We start from the raw sequence: 20,199 nt of genomic DNA on the forward strand, positions 1-20,199 counted from the left end.
ACTGGCACTTGTGGATACCTGGCCTGCATCTCTCTGAGCTGAGAGGCTCAATTGCTGAGAGACAACATGCTGTGTGCAGGGCCAATATTGTGCTTTGGAGTTCTGTCAGCTCTCTAGGCCTCTCCAGCTGATCCTGTTATTTCAGGAAGCACAGTCTTTCACATTTGGCCAGTGGTAGCTGGCAGTCTCTGTCTGAGTGGATGGGTTTGTCCGTGCTGTGCTTTGCTCAGGATTCAGTGAGGGACAGATCCAGCAGTTCTGATCACACCAGGAGGCAAGATGGTGTTCATTAGCTGTGAAAGGCAATGGTTTGTGGATGAGCATGTGCTGTTTGAAGTGTCTCAGCTGAGCAAGGGCATCTCAAAGCTGTTACTTCAGTCACTTCTTGTGAGTGATGAAAATGGAATATTTTCCCTGAGTATGGTTTTGTTACTGCTTTAAAAAATACAAATCAAAGCACTTTGTGGTTTGATATTCAAATTCTAGTAATTCTTTCAAAAGAAAAAATTCAGTAGGAATCATTTTGGTATGATTATTTGAAAAGACTTGTTGCACTTAATAAATGCATAGACTAAGGGATGTTAAAATTGACTTCCAGAGAGCACCAAGTCGAGCCCCCTGCTCAGAGAAGCTTCAACAAGCATATTGCTCAGGGTTGTGTGCAGCTGAGTTTTGAATACCTTCAAATATATAGATTTTACAACCTCTGCAGACCACTTGAAAGAGTTTGTCTCTCTTATCTACACTTTCCTGTGATACGGTTTTAGACAGCAGCAAGATGCTGCCGAAGCTTTCTGAAGGATGAACAAACCTAAACCTTTTTCTCTCAGCCTCTCCCAGCACATCATGTGCTCTTGTGGATCATCTGGAAAGCTCTCTGCTGGAATCTCTCTGGTGTATCAATGTTTATCTTGTACTGAGGAGCCCAAAATTGGACTTCTGGTTTGTTCAGTTGGTGTTGCAGTTCATTCAGTGTCACATTGTGCTGCTGACAAACTTCTCCCTGAGGTATCCCTCATGCCTTCTCCTTTGCATAAGATCTCTACAATCATACAGTTGCCAGCTGTGATTGTCACTGGGAGTGCATAAGCATCATCCAAAAATAAAAATTAACAGCTTTCTCCTGTATTCTGATTTCCCTAAGGCCATAGACTTGCTAGATCCAGCATGTGGGATTTGGAGTTAACATGAGACTGTATCCTAATATTTCTGGTGCAAAAAAGGGATTATGTAAATTGTCAGATGTGGGAGAAACAGTGAATTTTACACTGGTCATGCAGCTTATTCCTGTAAAATCCCTGTGTTAAAGCAAGAAGAGATTAAATGGATGAGGAAGCATAAAAAGTGGAAATGGTTTACAGAGGGTTTTTTTGTTTGGGTTTCTTTTTAGATAAAAATACAATAATTTTATTGAAGTCAAAGAGGATGGGCTTTGGTAGTGTTATTGGAGTCTAATGAGAGAGCGCAAGAGGTGAGGAGAACTGAATTCATGGTGTCAACTGAATTAGCAGAGAGCAAAATTCTCTTATATTTATATTTAGGATAGTTGCTGAAACCTATCTTTGCAACTGATGCTTTGGGTCAATAAATGTCATGGAGATGTTAACTGTATCTCCTAATTGTCCTAGGAAGTTGAAAGCTTGTTTAGAAGTAGTCAGAAAGATGAACTGAAGGTTTTTTTCAGATCAATGCCAATTATCTTTCCTTTTATGCATATATTGATCATTGAAATGCACACCAGAGGGCACTAAAGATATTTGAGCACTATGACTAATAAATGACAAAAGATATTTTCCTCTGTTCCTCAGAAGATAGAACTTTTTTGTTTCCCCTAGATGAAGCCACCTAAAAGCTGCAGGTTAGTTCACTGGAAATTATCCTTCCCTGAGGCAATGTGACATTGAACAAGACAATTTGTGTTGTCTCTATAAAGTCATATCACTTGCCTATCTTTCCAGATATTATGAGGCTTAATTAATGACATTTTATTCTAATCAGGTTTTTTACAGTCTCCATCTCCACAGTATCCAAATGACTTGCACAAGCTTATTAAGTAATGTGACTGGCATAATTACCTGTAGATATTTCTGCCCTTTATTCACCAGAGAAAACTATGGGCATTTGTTTTATTTTAAATGTAATTTTTTCTAATAATAACAGTGTAAAGATTTTTATATTAAAAACTCCAAAGGTTGCATATTTAATGTTGAAGTTAATCTGTGGTCAATTTGGAAAAACCTCAACATAGAATAGGATTTCACAGGACAAGCTATAGAATTTTTACTGAATTATGAAATCTATATGATTTATATAGATGAGTATCTGCACATTTTAAAAATGCTGAAAGTAGTGAACAGCCAACTGGGCAACCATTAGCTATTGTGATTTTCTAGCTAGAAGTGGCTGTGAAATGAACAGTTTCATTAGCAAAGACAGCTCCTTTCAGCTGACTGTCCTACTCCCTATATATTGGTGTTCTAGCAGTGTTGGTGATGTAGCAGAGCAGAGCATGGAATTGGGACGAGAGGAGTTTTGTGCAACTCAAGAAAACACTGTTTCTGTGTTAACTGTCTTGCCATACTGCTGGATATATGGCTGTAAAATAGAGAAACTTGATCTAGTGGTGTCTGTGGGCTCTGAGAGCATTTATAAACAAGACAGATGGCTGGTGGAATAGCCACCATGAAAACATCACAAGTTTTGAAGGATACGTGCTATTCACACAGTACAAAACTAATGTTCAAAAGTGGATGCATCCCACTTGATGTGAAAGGTGTACCTACAAATGTCTGCCTAAGTTCTGGCAACATGGGTTTTATTTCTTTTGTTCTATTTTGTGCTGGGTTTCTTTATACAATCACTAGAGCAACAGGAGAGATACACTTACAGATTTGGTGTGAATCCATCTTTCTGGATGGGAGGCTTGTGGATAAATGATCACAAATTGATAATTGATGTATTTGAAGGTAATGATTCTATGGGGAAAAAAAAGGTACTTATTTTAATGTAACAAAGGATGAATAAAAATAGGCATTTTCTATTACATTTTTTTATTATTAAAACTGAGTTTTTTATGGCCCTAAAACCGAAATAAATATTTTTCTTTGTTTAAAGTAAAAATTTACTTTGGGTGTGAATGTACTGAACGAGGGGGGAAGAGAAAGTGAGTAACAAGAATAAGGTTATGATAAAGGGACCAATCAGTGTTGAGGTAAAAAATAAAATTAAATATACTAAACAGTGAAATGACTGTGAATATTTTCAAGTCAAGGGTGTGCTGTGACTGGAACACGACAAATGGAATATTTAATCCATTCTGAAGTCCTGCATACAGGAAAGCAATTGCAAATTCAGGCAAATGACATTAAACAGTCTAGACTGATTAACCTGGTTGCATTGCACATTTTAATCTGAAAATTAGATGGTCTTATGTATTTAAATCAAGTCCTCTACTGAGATGCAGTGCCACAAGGAAAATCTCTGGCTTTGTTATGGAAGAAACCTAGTAGAGAAATTAGTAGATAAATTAGTATGGAGTGAATGAGGAATCATTTGGTAGGGATGACTTTTTTCAAGTAATGTTTTTAGGACTGATGTACTTAAGCATTTTCATTAATGTTATTAGCTCAAAACGTGGACCAGCTCTGATTAGTCTTTTAAGGTATTGTAAATAATCAGGATAATCAGAGCACAATAAAGCAAGAAATTATGATGATACTCAGGAGTAGATAAAAGAAATAGTAAGTATAATGGTATACTATAAAATTTCATGCACCTTACAATAGGTTACACACCAATGAAAGTTTGCTGAGAATTTATCAATTCAGAAGCAGCAGATATGAAGGAGGAGGGTCTGGGTGTGTTATCTGAAGGAGTGGGAGGGTTTAGCTGCTGATGAATTACAGCTCTGAAAAAGAGAGATGTGGTTGGTTGTGGTAAGGTCATTAATAAAAAAAACCTTATATATCTCTATAATAAAATCTTGTATGGTATATTGTGTGGATTTACAGCCAATATTCATCTAAGAAACAAGAGTTCAATCAGGAATCGGTTCACTGAAGGTGCGGTGAGGTAACATACATGCTAGTGATGTCTTGGGAGGGATAAAAGGACAGACTGTTCTATTAGACATAGAAATTTCTTTGTCTATTGAAGTGGGTGCTGAAGAGGCATCCAATTACTTATTTTTCTGAAAGTATTCCAGAAAAATAGATGCTGAAGAGCAAATAAGTATTTGGCTGAAGAAAATTTATAGATAGATAAGGAATAGATTTAGCTGAGGATTAGAAGGGAGAATTGGGAGGAATCCTTCACTGGAGTAGCAAGAGAAGTCTTGTTTGGGACCAAAAAGCTTTGGTTGCCTTGGGACAAAAGGGATTCACTGAATTCTGTGGCTTGTAGGATGCAGAATGGATACCCATTCCTACTTGCCCAGGGAGTGGTGCTTGGCAGCATATGATCTTAAAATTTCTCATGTAGTAAGTGCTTCTTTTGAAGAGTTTGAATGGATTATGGGAAGCAGATAGCTTTGCTTTTCCAGGTACCTCTCTTTGTGCCTTACCATGACTTCCTTTCTTCGTGTCATTCTGCCAGTTTCTATGAGAGATGAAAGACAGACACTTCCAGAATTACTCTAGGTCCTGTAGAAAGGAGTAGAGTGGAGTTTTTTACACTGAGGTATAATTATACTATGATGCCATCTTAATTGTCAGTAAATTATATGCATTCTTCCCAGCTCAAGTCTATTTTGCCTGTCATGGTAAGTGTTAGGCAATCTTTCTGTCCTGACCCATCACCTTTTCCAACTTTTTTGCTGTGCCCGTCCTGTTGAGGAGGGGGAGTGAGAGAGCAGCTGGGTGAAGATCTGGCAGATGGCCACGGTGAACCCACTTCTTCAGGGCTTTGTGTTTTTATGGCCCTAGACATCCATGGTCTCAACAGGTATCGTTTGAAAGCTTTTTGTCTAAGATCATAAGTGTTTTCTTCGTCCTATTTGCAGTTTTGAAAACTGGCTGTATTAGTGCACTGCCTATTTCTCAACTTGTAATGTATTTTTGCACTTTTTTCCTGCTGATTAAGCTGTTTGTAGCCTTTTAACTGAGGATTGAAAAATTGTTTTGCTCTGCTGGCATTCCTTAATCATAGTTAGTCTATACAAAGAAGCAAATCATAGTTACAGACTTGGAGTTCTAAGAAGTAATCTTAAAGAAAAAAAAGGCGGAAAAAAGTGAGCCGAATGTTTGATTTCAGAACTATTATCCTGCCACTAAAAAACAACAAATCACAGTAAGAAGTACTTTTATTTTGTTTAGACTCTTTTTAGAAGAAGCTGTTTTGCTTGCTTTGGCTGAATCAAAAGATTGATAAAAGATGGTGTAAAGCCTTTCAATTAGATTGCTTTTGTTAAAATCAGTCCCAGGTGGAAATGACTAATGACTGTTCCTATCTTGTGGTTGCTTAGTGATAATTGTGCAATAAATTAAGGTTCAGTCCAACTCTTGTAGCTGCCTGGTGTGTTGCCATGGTTGGTAAAGTGTGCTTGTTAACAAATTTCAGCAAAGGCCAGGGGCAGAGGAAACTTGGAAGCAGCATGGGTCACCTCAGGTGTGGTTGGAGGGCTCTGGCCAGAGCAGGGTGAGGGAGCTGGCAGATTCTCCTGGAGTGCTGTTCTCTGGAAAAAGTACTTTGTTGGTCAAGGTTGCCTGTTTATCTAAATGCACTGGCTGTGCTGTGATGTGGGATTGTTTGAGACACTTGGGAAATGCTTCAAATTATTCAGTTCAACTTAGTAATAAACGGAATGAAGTAATAAAGATAAATACTCCCAGAAAGGTTTCCGTAGCTTTTTTTTTTTTAAATTGTAACAATTTCTGTAATTCAGAAGAGTTGTAAACACTACAGCACATTTTAGCTTTGATTAATTTTACAATTATATTACAACCATAAAATTTGTTTGCTGTTACATGCTCAGTGTTATGTTGATTTGCTATTTTTCTTTATAATTTCCTCATAGTCATGTGATGGGAAATATAATTGCAGCATATGTCACTGATACGGTTTTATTTGTGCTCTGTGTCATCCAGTAAGACAGACATAGTTATTCATTAGACAAATAAATTAGGTAGCAGAAACAGCTAATGATGAAGTGTCTTCTTTTGTTATTTTTTGCATCATTAGTTTTCATACAATCTTTGTTTTTCTTTCAGATCTTGAAGGTTGAATATGAGTAGGCATATCAGGCTGTTTTTCAAGTAATTCTGAGGTTGTTAGCCAGTCCTGAAAACTTCACAAGCAGAGGCCTAATTTTGGGTTCCTAGTTTTTGAGCACTAACCTAAATTAAAAAGTTTTTGCAGATGTTTCCTTTATTACTTCCACAAGGACATCCTCTAACATGGAGTGGGTAAAATGCCCATTTGCTAAATAGAGATTTCTCATTGCCTGCCTTACTTTAAGTCCACTGATGCTCAGGTTTGATGTTGCTCTCAACTGACCTTCCTTAATACATTACACAGTCCGGCTTTCCAGCTTAAACCCCATAAATTAGTCTTTAAATTACTTCAGAGAGCCTGTTAAGTACTATTCATTATAGTGGTTGCTTCCACGGACTGCAGGTGCAATTACTCCTCATCTAATCTAACTGCTGCTGTTCTAAACAGCAGCAGCACCTAATGCTGGCCCTGTAGCTCTGCACACCCCTGTATTGCAGCTGCCAAGGTGATGTGAGTGATGCATTCCTTAGGGCACTTCTTTATGTTTTATTGGTTAATTAAAATGGAAATGGAGAAGTATCCAGCTGAACTGCTTAGTAATAGCATTTGCAACTCTGTATCTGTCTCTCTGTCCCTCTCTCTTCCCCCTGTGTGTCCTGTGTGCTCCAATTTTAAATGTGCGATGGTCCAAAATGGCATTAGGACAAGCATCTTAGAGTTGTGCTCTTCTGTTTTTATTCAGTATTATTTGTTGGTAAGCATAGGTGTCAGTTTGGGAAGAAATTGCACTCATTTAGTGAGCTGGACATAGTGGGACATCTCTGAGCTGTACTGCAGTATTATGGGATACTTAAAATTGTTTACCTTTAATTAGATAACAGTTTTCTACATATAAAGAAGCTGCACTCTTGAAATGCATGCTAACTTATCATCTGAGTATTACAAATAAATGTATTTCTCTGCCCATTCAGCTTTGCTGCTTAAGAAAAGGATGGCATAATGGTATGGTGAAGGCATGTGTCTGTCTTGGTGGTTTGGTGTTTCTTGCTGATGGTGGGTGATACCACTGTACCATTTGGTGCCACACACTGTTCTTAGGATTTCCCTCCTGGGAAGCAGGAGCTTGGCACTAAGGGGTCTCCTGCAGAGGCTGCTCTGAGGAGGCCAGACTGAGGAGCTTGGGCTGTGCAGTGCAGCACATCAGTGCTGAAAAAAATCCCTGTAGGAAACACATTCCTGTCCCAAAGTGCTACCTCAAAGGCTTCGGTGAGGGAGTGTTGTGATGACATATGAATTTGAAGGGCCTTCTTACTGTCACTTGGGAGTAAACAGCAAAACTCACCGCTCAGTTAGCGCAGTTATGTCATTGTACAAGGCAGAGCCAGAAGTTGGTGGTGTTTCCTTTTATGGCTTTTTTTAATTTTCCTATTTAGAGCTTACTGAATATGTGTATGCTTTTGTGAATTCAAGGAAGCTAAAGAGGGCTTACAAGTTACCTTAAATATTTTGAGGGTAAAGATGTTTCTTAACACCTAATTGATGTAAATTATGAAATTGTGAGGTATGTATGAATATGATTATTGATTTCCTTTCCCACGTCTTAAATCCATGTGACTCTTAGAGTTAAGATGACTGCATAGATCCACATGAATTTGCCACGCTTTCCTGCTAGGCTGAGCATTATTAATGAGTTCCACCTTGCTGTGCTAGCACCACACTGATTAAATGTATCAGAAAAAATGAAAGCTACTTTTAGCAAGTCAGTCCAGCAACCTGTGCTTATTGTTAATTCCTCTAAACGTAGAAGTTGATTTATAGTTGATCTTATATGAGAAATAGACATACTATATGTTTATCTGTGGTCATTCTTTCCTATTTTGAATGTGAAATAAAGCTGATGTTTTTTTTAAGCAGTAGTATTGTTAACCAGAAAATTTTAGCTTTGTGAAAGAATATTGTTGAGAAGACTATCATCGCAAATATAAAGTAGAAGAAGACTTGCAGTACTGAAGTACTTAAAATTTTGCAGTGTTTAATATGAATCAAGAAAGACTGGTTGACAGAAATAGGAAAGGAGTACAATATAGCAACAAAAGTTTTAGATCATGAAAGGTTAAAAACTCATGTATAAGCTTCTGCTAAATTTTACAAAGCAAGTGAAAAGACAGTAGTGCTGGGGCAGGGTATGGTTGGACAGAACATGGCGTAAGTTACAGTTTTTCTTCTCTAAACAGGTTTTAACCTTTGATTTTTTTTCTCCTTATACAAAGGAGAGAAAGAGGTCTTTTAAGTTGGAGAGGTTGATTGTATACAAATATACCTACCTCAGATACTGGTGTCTAAAACAGTTTATTAACAGTCCATGTGAAATACTGCATATTTGATGTTAGTAGGAATGGATCTAGTCTAGACAATATGTAAATGGCATTGCTGATGTCTTGCATTACTCTGGGTTTTGGTTGCTTTATCTTGCATAATATTCTGACTTGTTTTGTTGGTCTTCTTTTATGTAGCGGTATTTTCTAGTTGGAAGTAACCCTGCAGAAACCAAATACCGTGTTTTGAAAATAGATCGCACTGAACCAAAGGATTTGGTTATAATTGATGATAAGGTGAGTGCCTCTGTGTTTGATTGCTGGGCTTTTTTCCCAGTTGTTTCAAATAATACTGGTTACTTGTTGGTAGTACTGAAATGGGAAACAAAGAATGTAGAGCAGGTCTTTGGTTTATTGTATATTTCACTGATTAAGCAAATTCTGCTATTCTCTGACATGAAATATCATTTAACTACCAAGACAGTAACTTCTGTGACTTTTTATTTTAAAGCATGTTTATACGCAACAAGAGGTGAGAGAACTTCTTGGTCGTTTAGACCTGGGAAACAGAACAAAGATGGGGCAGAAGGGCTCTTCTGGGTTATCTCGAGCTGTCTCTGCTTTTGGTATAGTAGGTAAGTGTTTTGATTGATTTTATAAAATCTTCTCTATTCTAGGAGGTGAGGCTTATTGTGTCATGCTGTATATCTTTCTGTCTCTCCCTGATTTTATTTATTTGTAAAACTAAAGAGGATTTTGAAGTTTGTCATGCTCGAAGATAAATAAATTTCTGTGTTTGAAAACACAGGTGGTCAGTACTGGGGTGAAAGTTGTGCTGTCACAGGTCTTTTCTCTGGCACTAAAGAACAGGTCTGGGAAATAGCCAGACTCTAGAAACTTGGTTGAAGATCTTACCAAACTCAGCTGATCTTAGAATACAAATCATGTGGAGTCTGACTCCTGAATTCCAGAGCTCACAGAATGCTTTTTAAAAAGAAAATGAAAGTCAACAGTCTTTATTAGGCTATATTTCTTTATGACACACTATTCAGAAAGATGACTTTTCTATTTGGCTAACTTTTTGCAATGATGTATTTAAAGATTTCTTTTTCATGTTTGAACAAGTATAACTGACTGGTATGTCAGCTGAATTTTAAAATGGTGCTCATTGCTGTCCATAATCCTCAAGCATTCCTTCAAGGATTTAATAACTTTTAACTTCATCTGAAAGTCACTACTTTCCTACCTATTGTCTGATACTGAGGTCAGTGTATTATTGCTGGCTGATGTCTCTCAAGTAAATGTTAATGTGTGCTGTGACAGCTCTCAAGAAGACTTTGTGGTTTCTTGGAGTCAGTATACACCTGCACGTCTAAAGCCAAAGCTGCAGAGAAAGTAAAGAGTGCAATTACTTTAAAGGATGCTCCTGAATATTGCATAACAATCAAAACATAATAAAATTCTATTGTAATCCAAAGTGGCAAATTAAGCAGACTTTTTTCTTCATTCTTTTTACCTGTGAAGCATTTTGGAACTTATCAAATCATCCAGCTTTTCAGAAATTCCTCAGATGGTGTTTCTGTATCTTGCTGATATAAGAGTATTCATAATATGGGTAAATCTAAAGGAGCTTCTAACAGCCTTACAGTATTATTGTTGTTTTTTTTTTCCCAAGCTATCAGTGCTCACTGTCTAAATATGGGATAAATATGGTTGGAAAGTGGTTGCAATCGATTAAAATTTTGCATCCCAGTTGTACAACTGTTTACTCATACTGCTCATAGCAGGAGAGTTTCTATTCTGTTGCACAAATGTGTTGGTTGCCAGATATGATATATGTATTTCTAGATGAGCTCTGTAGAAGTAACAGACTCTCTATCAGATTATATACTTCCAAATTACATGATTCAGACCATTTCTGTATAAACATGTAATTTGAATGAGTGCAACTGGTTGTTTATTTATGCCTCCTGGCTCAGGTCAGAAGAACAGGGCTATTTTTTCTAGAACTGTAAAGAACAGCTTTGTTCTGTGCTCTAGTTATTTCATTAACTGGATGCAGTACATTCATTGCACTCAGAATGGAGATGCTGATAGGCTGAGTTCTGGTTTACTGTGTAGTGTTTAAAAGTAGAAATTGCTGTTAGAGGGAGGGAACCAGGCCAAGGCTCAGTTCTCTATCAGACTTTGGTATAATGTTTGATGAAATTCAAAGGACAGAGGCTGTTCACATAAGTGATTTTAGTACCTGGAGGATACAGGAAGAACTGTGACTACTATTTAACAACTGAAATTCAATAGTCTGCTTCAAATGGAAGGTTTGTTTCTTACTGTCAGCAGGGCCTCCTGTCTTTGTGCAGGTGAGAGCATTTTTCCAAGGGGGGCTAATAAGGTGGAAGAAAAGATTGCATTCGATCACGTTGCAGCCTCCAGCAGTGACAGAGAGGAAAATGTGTGCTCTCCTCATCCTTCTTCTTTACTTTGTAATGCAAAGCTAAAATAACTGAGTATAAATTCAAGTAAAATTGATTCAAATGAATTGTGAAGCCCATTTGTATCATGTCCTCACTTCCCTCTCCAAATTAATTTATTTGTTGATAGTGTGGTAGTGAATGAGGTTCAAGCTCTCAGCAATCTATCAGAGCAGCTACCTCCAATAGCTAATTAATGTAATTTATTACTTATAAAAGCATATTACTGCTGTACTATACTGTATTAGTAACACATTTGCGTTCAGGGGTGGTTATGGTTCTATTTTTCATTTGAATTTCTGTCTTTTTGTTGTATTAAAGGTTTGTTACACTTTTTCCTAATCATATATAATAGAGGTATCCAAAGAAGGCACTCCGTGAAGCAGCGTGGCTATGCCCTGCAGGGAATGATGGTGGAGGCTTCAGAAGCCATCTTTTTATAGGCAGTAAAACCAGACACTGCCTGTTCTACCTTCTTAGCCTTCTGCATTTCATCAGGGTCAAGTGTTGCTATCTGAGAGAGGAAACAGGAAATAAAGGAGTACCCCTGGTACTCTGAATGGCTGATTTGGGGGAGATGCTGCTCTAGTCAAGGAATTCAGGAGATAGAGCAGAAAGATGTTGTTTTACCCACAACTTCTTTTACTGTTCTGTGTCCCTCCCCAGCACAGAATATATGAACCTGAAAAGAAAATTGGAGTCTGGGATTCTTCCTTACTCTGGAAAATTAACCTTTTGGTATCTGAAGTAATAAGAATATGCCTCACTCTAAACAATGAGAGTCTTGTCAAAAGCAAATACAAGTATGTTAAGCAGACAGAAACATAGTCCAAATTTTCAGTGTCTTAACTCTGCTACCTAGTGTTAAAAATACCCACAGTGGGAGGGGAAATAAGTAAAAGCTGTGTATTTCATTGGTTAATGGGAGTGAATTTTAAAACTCTGTATGGATATAGATAGGTAGATAGATATGCATATAACATTAAGAACAAATAAAAGTTCTTTGAAGTCTTGAGACAATTTTGATACTGTTTTGCTAAATATGTCTTATCAAGTAAACACAAACATGCAACTAAAAAAAAGCATTGTAATGCTCTTTTAACAGGCTTTGTCAGGTTTTTAGAAGGCTACTACATTGTGTTAATAACAAAAAGAAGAAAAATGGCAGATATCGGAGGTCATGCAATATATAAAATAGAAGATACAAATATGATCTACATTCCAAATGACTCTGTAAGAGTCAGTCATCCTGATGAGGCCAGGTAAATAATGCTGGTAATCGGTGTGTACTTGTTGAATATTTTCTAAACAATGTTGATCTGCAACTGGAAACTTCTGTCATGGGTTTTTTGTGTTAGTATGTCATTGAAGCCATTTTATCTTGTTGAGTGGAAGGTAGGCTGCAAGTTCTGTGGCCTCTGGCCTTGAGAGTAAATACAGCTGTCATAGTCTTCTAGAGTTTATTGTCCAGTCTCCATGTCACAGCTAAGTTTAGCAAATGTGCACCAAGGAGTGTCAAATATAAGCATTTTTCCTGCAAAATGGGCAAAATAATGCTAAAACTGGTTTGTAGGATTTGGAGCACTGTTCTTTATTTAGTAGCTCTTCCATGATGTTAATCTCACTTGAAGAGATCTTTTGTGCCCTTCAAAAAGTGCTGAATAGATTATTAAATGATGCTGTGCTATCAGAATCTTGTGAATGTTGCAGTTGTAAAGGGTGGTGAAAAGACTCACTGGTAAGTTTAACTGCTTCTTTCTTTTCAGGAACTTTTTTATGAAGAGAGAAGTTTGAGCCTTTATGTTTTTATCAGGGTAGGGTAACTTTGCTTCTATGAAATAGCAGGCAACTGATATCAATAAACTGCTTTTCATTCTCCACTATGTGAATAGTCATAAAGTGATGACTTATGATAAATTGATGTCAGGTAACAAACCAAGCCATTAGTAAATATTAAAGAAGTCCACTGTAAGGTGGGATTGATCACAGACTTCAGCCTCTCCTCTTTGTGTGCAGCAGACTATGTTATCTAACCTAGGTATTTATGGTAGGTTAGATATTATTCATTTTATTGTTCAAGGAAATTACCCATTCTGTTATGCATAGACAATGTAATGGTTTCTTCTGGGAATTTGCAAAGCTATGAAAGATTTTTCTAGATATTTCTTTTCTTGTTCATTTATTTGATAGTAACTGAAAAGTTCTGTTTCTTTTGTAGTATTTTTGAGAGTTTCCTTGTTTAATTCCTGAAAATTTTTATGTGCATAAGTGGAAAATAGAACCAGAACTTTACAACTGCCTAAGGAAACAGAATATGTGTATGAGTAGACATTAGTTCCTTTTTTTTAAGGGTCTTTGATTTATTTAACCCATATGCTGACATTCTAGTGTAAAAACAATTACAGCAAGATAGGAAGGGAACATAGGGCAAGAATCAATATTTGTGTGCTTTCTTTTCTGTGATCCTCTGAATGACTTCTTATGGCCTATCTGTTTAAAATAATAATTTTTCCTACAACTTTAATTATTTTGCTAGGTATCTGAGAATCTTTCAAAATGTGGACCTTTCTAGCAACTTCTATTTTAGGTAGGTAGTAGTTACTATTCTTTTTTTAAAAAATGTGCATTTTACTTGCTAGATTATAGGTTTTGGATTTGATACCCAAGACATTTAGGTTGATATTCTGGAGAAGTAAGACTCATGGTCATGCCGCCTGTCCATTTTCATCTGTGTATTTTGAACCTGCTTTCTCCTTTAATCAATTGGCTAGGAATTTAGTCTCCATTAGGTTAAAAAATATTGAACTATTAATGGCATGGAAAAAAGTAGACACTGAAACTACTGTTTCCACTGACTGTTCAGCCTTGCCAGATTATGCAGAAGTTCTCTCTTTGGAAAAGTATTATGTTTCAGGGGGCTTGCTTGTCTTGTTATTTATTCTTTATTGATTTCATTTTCCATAAATAAAGCTTTGCCTTGATTCAGGAGCACAAGCAGAAAAATAGGTCCCCATTTAAGATACACTCTGTATAGGGTATGTCTTTCATAGGGCTTTCTAGGCATTGCAGTTCTCTTCTTTATTGTTTCATGAATGCCATACCTAAAACAAGTTTCTTTGTCCCAGCTACTATTAAGTGAGATTTCTGGGACAGCACAAAAAAGGGAGAAATGTGGTGATAAACCTGGTAGTAGTAGTTAGAAGACCTGAAGACTTAAAAAAAATAAATAAACAAAAATAAAATCCCTCTTGCAATGACCAAAAGGTATGTCAGTACAGAAGATGCTTCCTCCTGGAGAATGAAGGCTTTTTGTCACAGATGGATCTGCGAGGATAAAACCTACCCAAGTTTTGTGTGTGCTTCATGCTTTTGCATGTGAAAGACTTTTTGTAGTACAAAGCCTGAGTTTTTCTTCCATGCCAGCCCTAGTATTGCATGACTTCTCCCCCACTACCTCATTTGCTTGGAGATGGCAAATTTCACTGTTTCTGTGATCTTACATAGAAGGGAAAGGAGAAGGTTCTTATGTGACTCTAATAAACATGTTTATCACAAATGAATCATAGCATGGTCTGGGCTGGAAGGGACCTTACAGATCATCCACTTCCATCCCTACTGCCCTCACAGTACAGAATTTCCTCCTAAATCTCTCCAAGTTTAGTTTAAAACCATTCCACCTTGTCTAATCATCATTTGCCCATGTAAAAAGTTGCTCCCCCTCCTTTTTTGTAAGCTCCCTTAAAGTATTGGATGGCCATAGGGAAGTCTTCCCAAAGACTTATTTTCTCCAAGCTGAAACTGTAGAATTAAGATAAACTACATATTTAAAATTTCTTGTACAGAAAAAGTGAGTAAGTGAATGACTTATACAAAAGCATGTATTTGGCACAAATCCTGTGTGGCATAAATGAAAATTTTCCTACTGGCAGATAATTTACTGTTTATGTTTTATTTTTCATTTAAAAATTGTTTTCACAAAACGTTTTTGTGCTCTGTGTTTTAACTGCATATTTAGCCTGATTTTCACTTTCAAAAAGAGAAACATAGGAGGGTAGTAATATTCTTTCTTATAGTTTAGAATCTTTTTAATTTATCAGCTTCATTTTAATTGTTCTTGGCTGTTAGCATAGCACATTTTTCTGCATGATTTTTATATAAAACCTGAAGAAAATTAGAAATCAGTTACAAGAAAACATTTGGTCTAAAGGGAGAGTGGGGAAACAGCCTGACCATATCTCTTATTGGGATACTCTTTAAAGGTACTGTTATATGCAAATGTCAGACTTCTTTTTCCCCTAACAGATGGGTCAGGACATTATTATGGAAATATGTGTGTGCATGGGTTACACTTTGTTATCATTAGTGATAAATCTAAATGTCTAATGTTTAAATATTTTTTTACATCGTTAATGAACACATGAAGACCAGTAATCACTGATGCTGTCTTATGGAAAATGGAAATATATTAGTATTTGTGATTTAAGTGTACTGTGCATTTGGTTTCTCTTTTGAAAGAAGCCTAGTAGCTTAAAAAATTAGCAATTAGTATAGACTGTCAGTAAAAGAGATATGAGGTGGAAAATTTGTAACTATTACGGAGCTAATTAAAAAACCCCTATTCTTTATTCAGCAACCATTGCCTTAATATGCATCTGTCCTGCATAATATTTGGGGACAGATAGAATTTTTGTGGAACAGTTTTTTGGCTATTTTGAGTTTGGGTAGCAGTTGGAAAGTAGCAGCACTTAAATCTCAAAACAATGAGGTTGTCAATGTATATAGATATTTCTGATGGAATAGCTTTTCTAAAGCTTCTGGAATGCTTCTTGGGACATAGTGAATTAAGTTTCTTGTTATGCTTTGTTCGAAAGATACGTTTAGTTTTCAGTTAAAAGTAGAATATAAACACATTTTCAGTCTTTGTAAGCTGAAAACAGTTTCTGTGTTTGTAAAGCCTCTTTTGGAAATCATTTATATAATTTATATAATTTGCCATTTTAGAATCAGAATCTGTGTGTCTTGTTCAGAAGTCTTTTCTATGAAAGAGTGCTATGTTCAATATTAGTACAGATGGAAAGTAAGGGCTTTTGGAAAATTCCTCTGCATCTACAATTATTAATAAATGTTGCCTGTCTATCAGTTACAGCTATGATCTATCTCACTCCCTTCAGTATAATCTTACTGTCCTGAGAATGCCACTTGAGACATTAAAAACTGAAACAACCCAAACCCGACAAGAGAGTTTCGATATATTTGAAGATGAAGGACTTTCAACACAGGGGGGAAGTGGTAAGAAAACACATCTAATTAAACTGATGTTATTGGTCATGAGTGCATTTAAAATATGCTCCACTTACGTTTACTTTTGAGAAACATTCATGTCTTCTGTTGTTGGTCAGTAGTGTCCTAATAATTGTGAGTTAATAAAAGATTTTGTAAAGTGCCAAGTACATTTCAATTTGAATAGTGCCATTTCTCGAGGTGTGTAGTCATTGTTTTTAGTTGCATTGTAACCAGGGAAGATGACTGAGCATGCTGACATTTTTCAGCAATTGATTACTCAATTGACTTCTGAGTCTCCCAACAGGAATGAGTTACAAGGAGAGTGGGAAGTAATAACTAATTAAGTACCAACACTTTTTTTTGTTTTTCATTGGAGAATACTAACAGAGGAACTGTATGAAGTTAGCATCATCTTACTGTAGTAACCCCTGTCAAGAAATATAAGAGAATTACTCATTTTGGTGGGAAACTTCAGCCTTCAGTTTGTATCTAACATATTCGTAAAAGTTTAAAGATGAGCAGCCAGAGAGAAAAACTATTTTCTCTCCCTTCTTCTTCATGCACGCACACACACGCACACACACACAGAGTTTCTCTTGAAATTCTTAATATTGGATTTTATTCTGTTGAATGAAACTCCCATATCCCCAAGAAAAACGTCCTAGTAACATGGTCATATATATCAAGATACCAGCAGCTGGTTATCAAATACTACCATATCAGAAAGGACCATAAGGAATGAAGAGTGCAATAATTCCTCTTCTGCAGACTCTAATCTGGAGGATCCCTCAGGAATCCTTACAGGGGCACCATCTCTTCTTTTTCTTTAAAAACAGTAGGAAATGAAGATGTCCTAACCTTGACCCCATCAGCACTGTGTGTTAGTCACCTGTCTATTCATAGAACATGTGTGACAAATAGCCACCTGTCATTTAAGAATTAATTCTCACCAAGATAAATCTGCTAGTAGTAAGAAAGAGGAAAAATTGCTGGCTAAGTGCTTGTTACCAGCTTCTGCTGATTGTCTAAACTCCTTCATGATAGTATTTTAGTTACGTCAATTTTCCTTGGGCTTACAGTAAGTTGGGTCTATGTAGCAATAGTTTGTTCAACAGCTGCTTTTTCACCTGCAGTCTGTAAGAACTCCTTTTTTCCTCCAGCAGAATGTTTGACTGCTGTAGTTGTCTGCTATAATTGGTATTCATGCTGCTACAATGCAATTCGTCCTGTCAGAAACTTCACACGAAAAAAGTGTGAAAAAATATAGAATTCTTGTCCTCCTTATTCTCTTTTAAGTTTCAGATTCTTTCCATTCCATCTGCCACCTTTCAGTGACAGTTGTCATCTTGGTCCTGATATTTGAAATAGAAAAAGATTCTGATTCCAGATATATCAGAAGATATATTTTAAGTTGCAGGTTTACAATAGTACATTTCTTGGTGTTAGTGCAAATTAGGAAAACTGTGTTGAATTGTGTGAAAAAGGATTGATGTGCATGATCTTCCAGAACCTAGTAGGTAATTAGAGGTGACCCAGAACTGAGAAGCTTAGAAAGTCCTCCTGTAAGAGCATTTTTGCCTTAACTGGAATTCACAACTTTATTTCCCTTGTTATCATATCCCTTGATGCTACTACGTAGAGATCCCTTTTCAGTACTGGGAAATATCAGTAACTCCTGCATGAAGGCACTCAAGTCACAACACTGACTGACAACTATAGAAAAACTGCAAATCCTCACAAACACTGGACTTCAGCATGTGCCTGAAATTATCTGTGTTCGGCAAACCTCAAGGATGCAAGTAAACGATAACACTGAGTTGCAGTCAAGGGAAAATCAAAACAAAGATCCAATTTCTTGGATTTCAAAGCAGGTGAGCTTGTTTCTTAATGGCTAATGCACTTTCATTGTAACAACTTCCTAGGTGTATTTGGGATTTGCAGTAAGCCTTACGAAAAGTACGTATGGAATGCCAAGCTTCTGGAAGCAGTAAGAGATGCTGTTCATCGTGACTGGCTGCTGTATATTATTCATGGATTCTGTGGGCAATCAAGTATCCTTCTACTGTTGTAATGAATTTTGTTTATCAGTTTGGAAAAAAACTCAGTTTGAACATTTAATTATTTCCTTGTCATATAAATACCATTCAATTTTATACTTACTGTTTGGCTTTTATTTTCATTCCTTTCGTAATCCAGTTGTTTTTAGAAGGCCCTAACACAGGTAGATTAGATTTTCAGTGAGGCTCTGTTTATAAGCAAGGGGTTTAGTAGTAAAGAACTTGAGTGGATTTTTAGGCTGAGCTGTATTTTTTCAAAGATGTTTGAGGAAAGGGAGAAACTCTAAGCAGAACTCAATTGTTAACTGATCTGGTTTCAGCTGTGTTTAAGCCATGACATTGCCATAGAAATGCTGTCCTACTAATCTTCTCTAAAACATTTTTAGTAACTGAGATTTGCAGAAATTCTTGGATTTACTCTCTTTCTGCTGAAGATGATGATACTACTTCAGCCCTGCAGTGTGAAGAGCACTAGAACATGTGAAAGTCTCTTTTCTTGACTATATGCTATTTTAAATGGCAAAATGAGTCTGTGTACATTGTAGCAGGAGGAGCAAAACTCCAAATGCATACCACAGTCCAAAGAAATGTCATGTTATGTGTTAAGAATTTAGCATAATACAAAGACACTGTTTTATTCACCAACACTATTATGTTAGCTTAAAATTTCTGGGGAAGCAAATACAATTATGAAGTTAATGTTAGTGGTGTCTGCAAAATTTTGCTTTTTTTATGATTGTAAGACTGTTGGTCATTGGCTTAGTCCCCAGACAAAAAGCTAGATCTGTGTTCATATACCATTATTTCATTTGTGGTCTTACTTAATCAAAGCTGGATCTGACCACCACTGTTATGCCCACAGCTGCTTAGTGTGTGAGCAAATGTTTTCTTAACTCTTTCTTGTGCCTCCCTTACACTGAGGAAGCAGTGGTAGTCACACTAGGCTCTGATTCTGTTTGATGTTCGTAAAATGGAAAAAGACTATAAAAAAGCCACCACTGCATCTGTAGCCTGTTTGCCTCTGGCTTTCAATTGTTGTTACTTAAGTGGTTGCAAATTTATCTATAATGTGAGGGCAACTAATATACTTAATCTGAAAATGAAGCCCCCAAGTTTTAATCCCAGTATTTACAAAATCAGCATTTGCGGTTTTAGGTGTGTCTTGTATCTATTTCACCTCCACTGTCATTTCATAAAATAGAAATGCTTCTTCTCTTGTGTAGGTTCTGAAAAGCGAGTGATGTATTACAATGTAGATTTGCTTTCCTAAAACTGATTGTTGGAATGGACAATGTTCTCTTCCAGCTGCAAAATAAGTTTGGAAGTGATACTCATCATTGTTAAGGTGATTTTAGTAAATCAGATTTATTGGTTTTGTACACCTTTGTTCAAAGTTATTTTTGCTTGCATAAAGTAAATGAACAAAAAATTGCATGTGACATGTAAACCTTAACTTCTCTTTCAAGAGCTGTTAATATATGGCCGCCCTATATATGTCACTCTGATAGCCAGAAGGTCAAGCAAATTTGCTGGAACCCGTTTTCTGAAACGAGGATCAAACTGTGAGGTAAATCAAATATGATTTTAGAGGTTGTTTCCTCCTGCTCCTCCCCAGTATGAAAGCTTGAGCTTGACTGACTGAAGAGCTGAAGTGGGTTAAAGGGTTGTTACGGGTTTGGCTATAAATGGTGCTATTAGGTGATGTTATTGGAGGTATTTTTCTTGGCACAATAAAGTTGTTCCTAAAATAATAAGTTTAATAGCTCTAAATTGGCACTTGTTTTGGTTTTTTACACTTAGAGATAATGTTTTTTCCCAAACTGAGGGGGAAAAAAAATGGTAACATACATTAGGGACAAATGG

At 36.6% G+C, this 20,199-nt stretch overlaps 1 protein-coding gene across 3 annotated transcripts in view; it reads left to right on the forward strand.

Annotated features, from left to right (window-relative positions):
• FIG4 (FIG4 phosphoinositide 5-phosphatase) overlaps positions 1-20,199 on the forward strand; it is a 52,194-nt gene that overhangs the window by 1,617 nt on the left and 30,378 nt on the right. For 2 of the 3 annotated variants that reach the window (XM_066315253.1, XM_066315255.1), the window contains exons 2-8: positions 8,724-8,822; positions 9,037-9,160; positions 12,102-12,258; positions 13,533-13,583; positions 16,137-16,285; positions 18,202-18,330; positions 19,803-19,903. In XM_066315253.1, coding sequence (XP_066171350.1) covers positions 8,724-8,822; positions 9,037-9,160; positions 12,102-12,258; positions 13,533-13,583; positions 16,137-16,285; positions 18,202-18,330; positions 19,803-19,903 — 810 coding nt within the window. The remainder of the gene's footprint in view (positions 1-8,723; positions 8,823-9,036; positions 9,161-12,101; positions 12,259-13,532; positions 13,584-16,136; positions 16,286-18,201; positions 18,331-19,802; positions 19,904-20,199) is intronic. The other variant, XM_066315254.1, reaches the window with a different exon arrangement.

The sequence above is a fragment of the Sylvia atricapilla genome, chromosome 3, assembly GCF_009819655.1.
Source record: "Sylvia atricapilla isolate bSylAtr1 chromosome 3, bSylAtr1.pri, whole genome shotgun sequence".
Lineage (NCBI taxonomy): Eukaryota > Metazoa > Chordata > Aves > Passeriformes > Sylviidae > Sylvia > Sylvia atricapilla.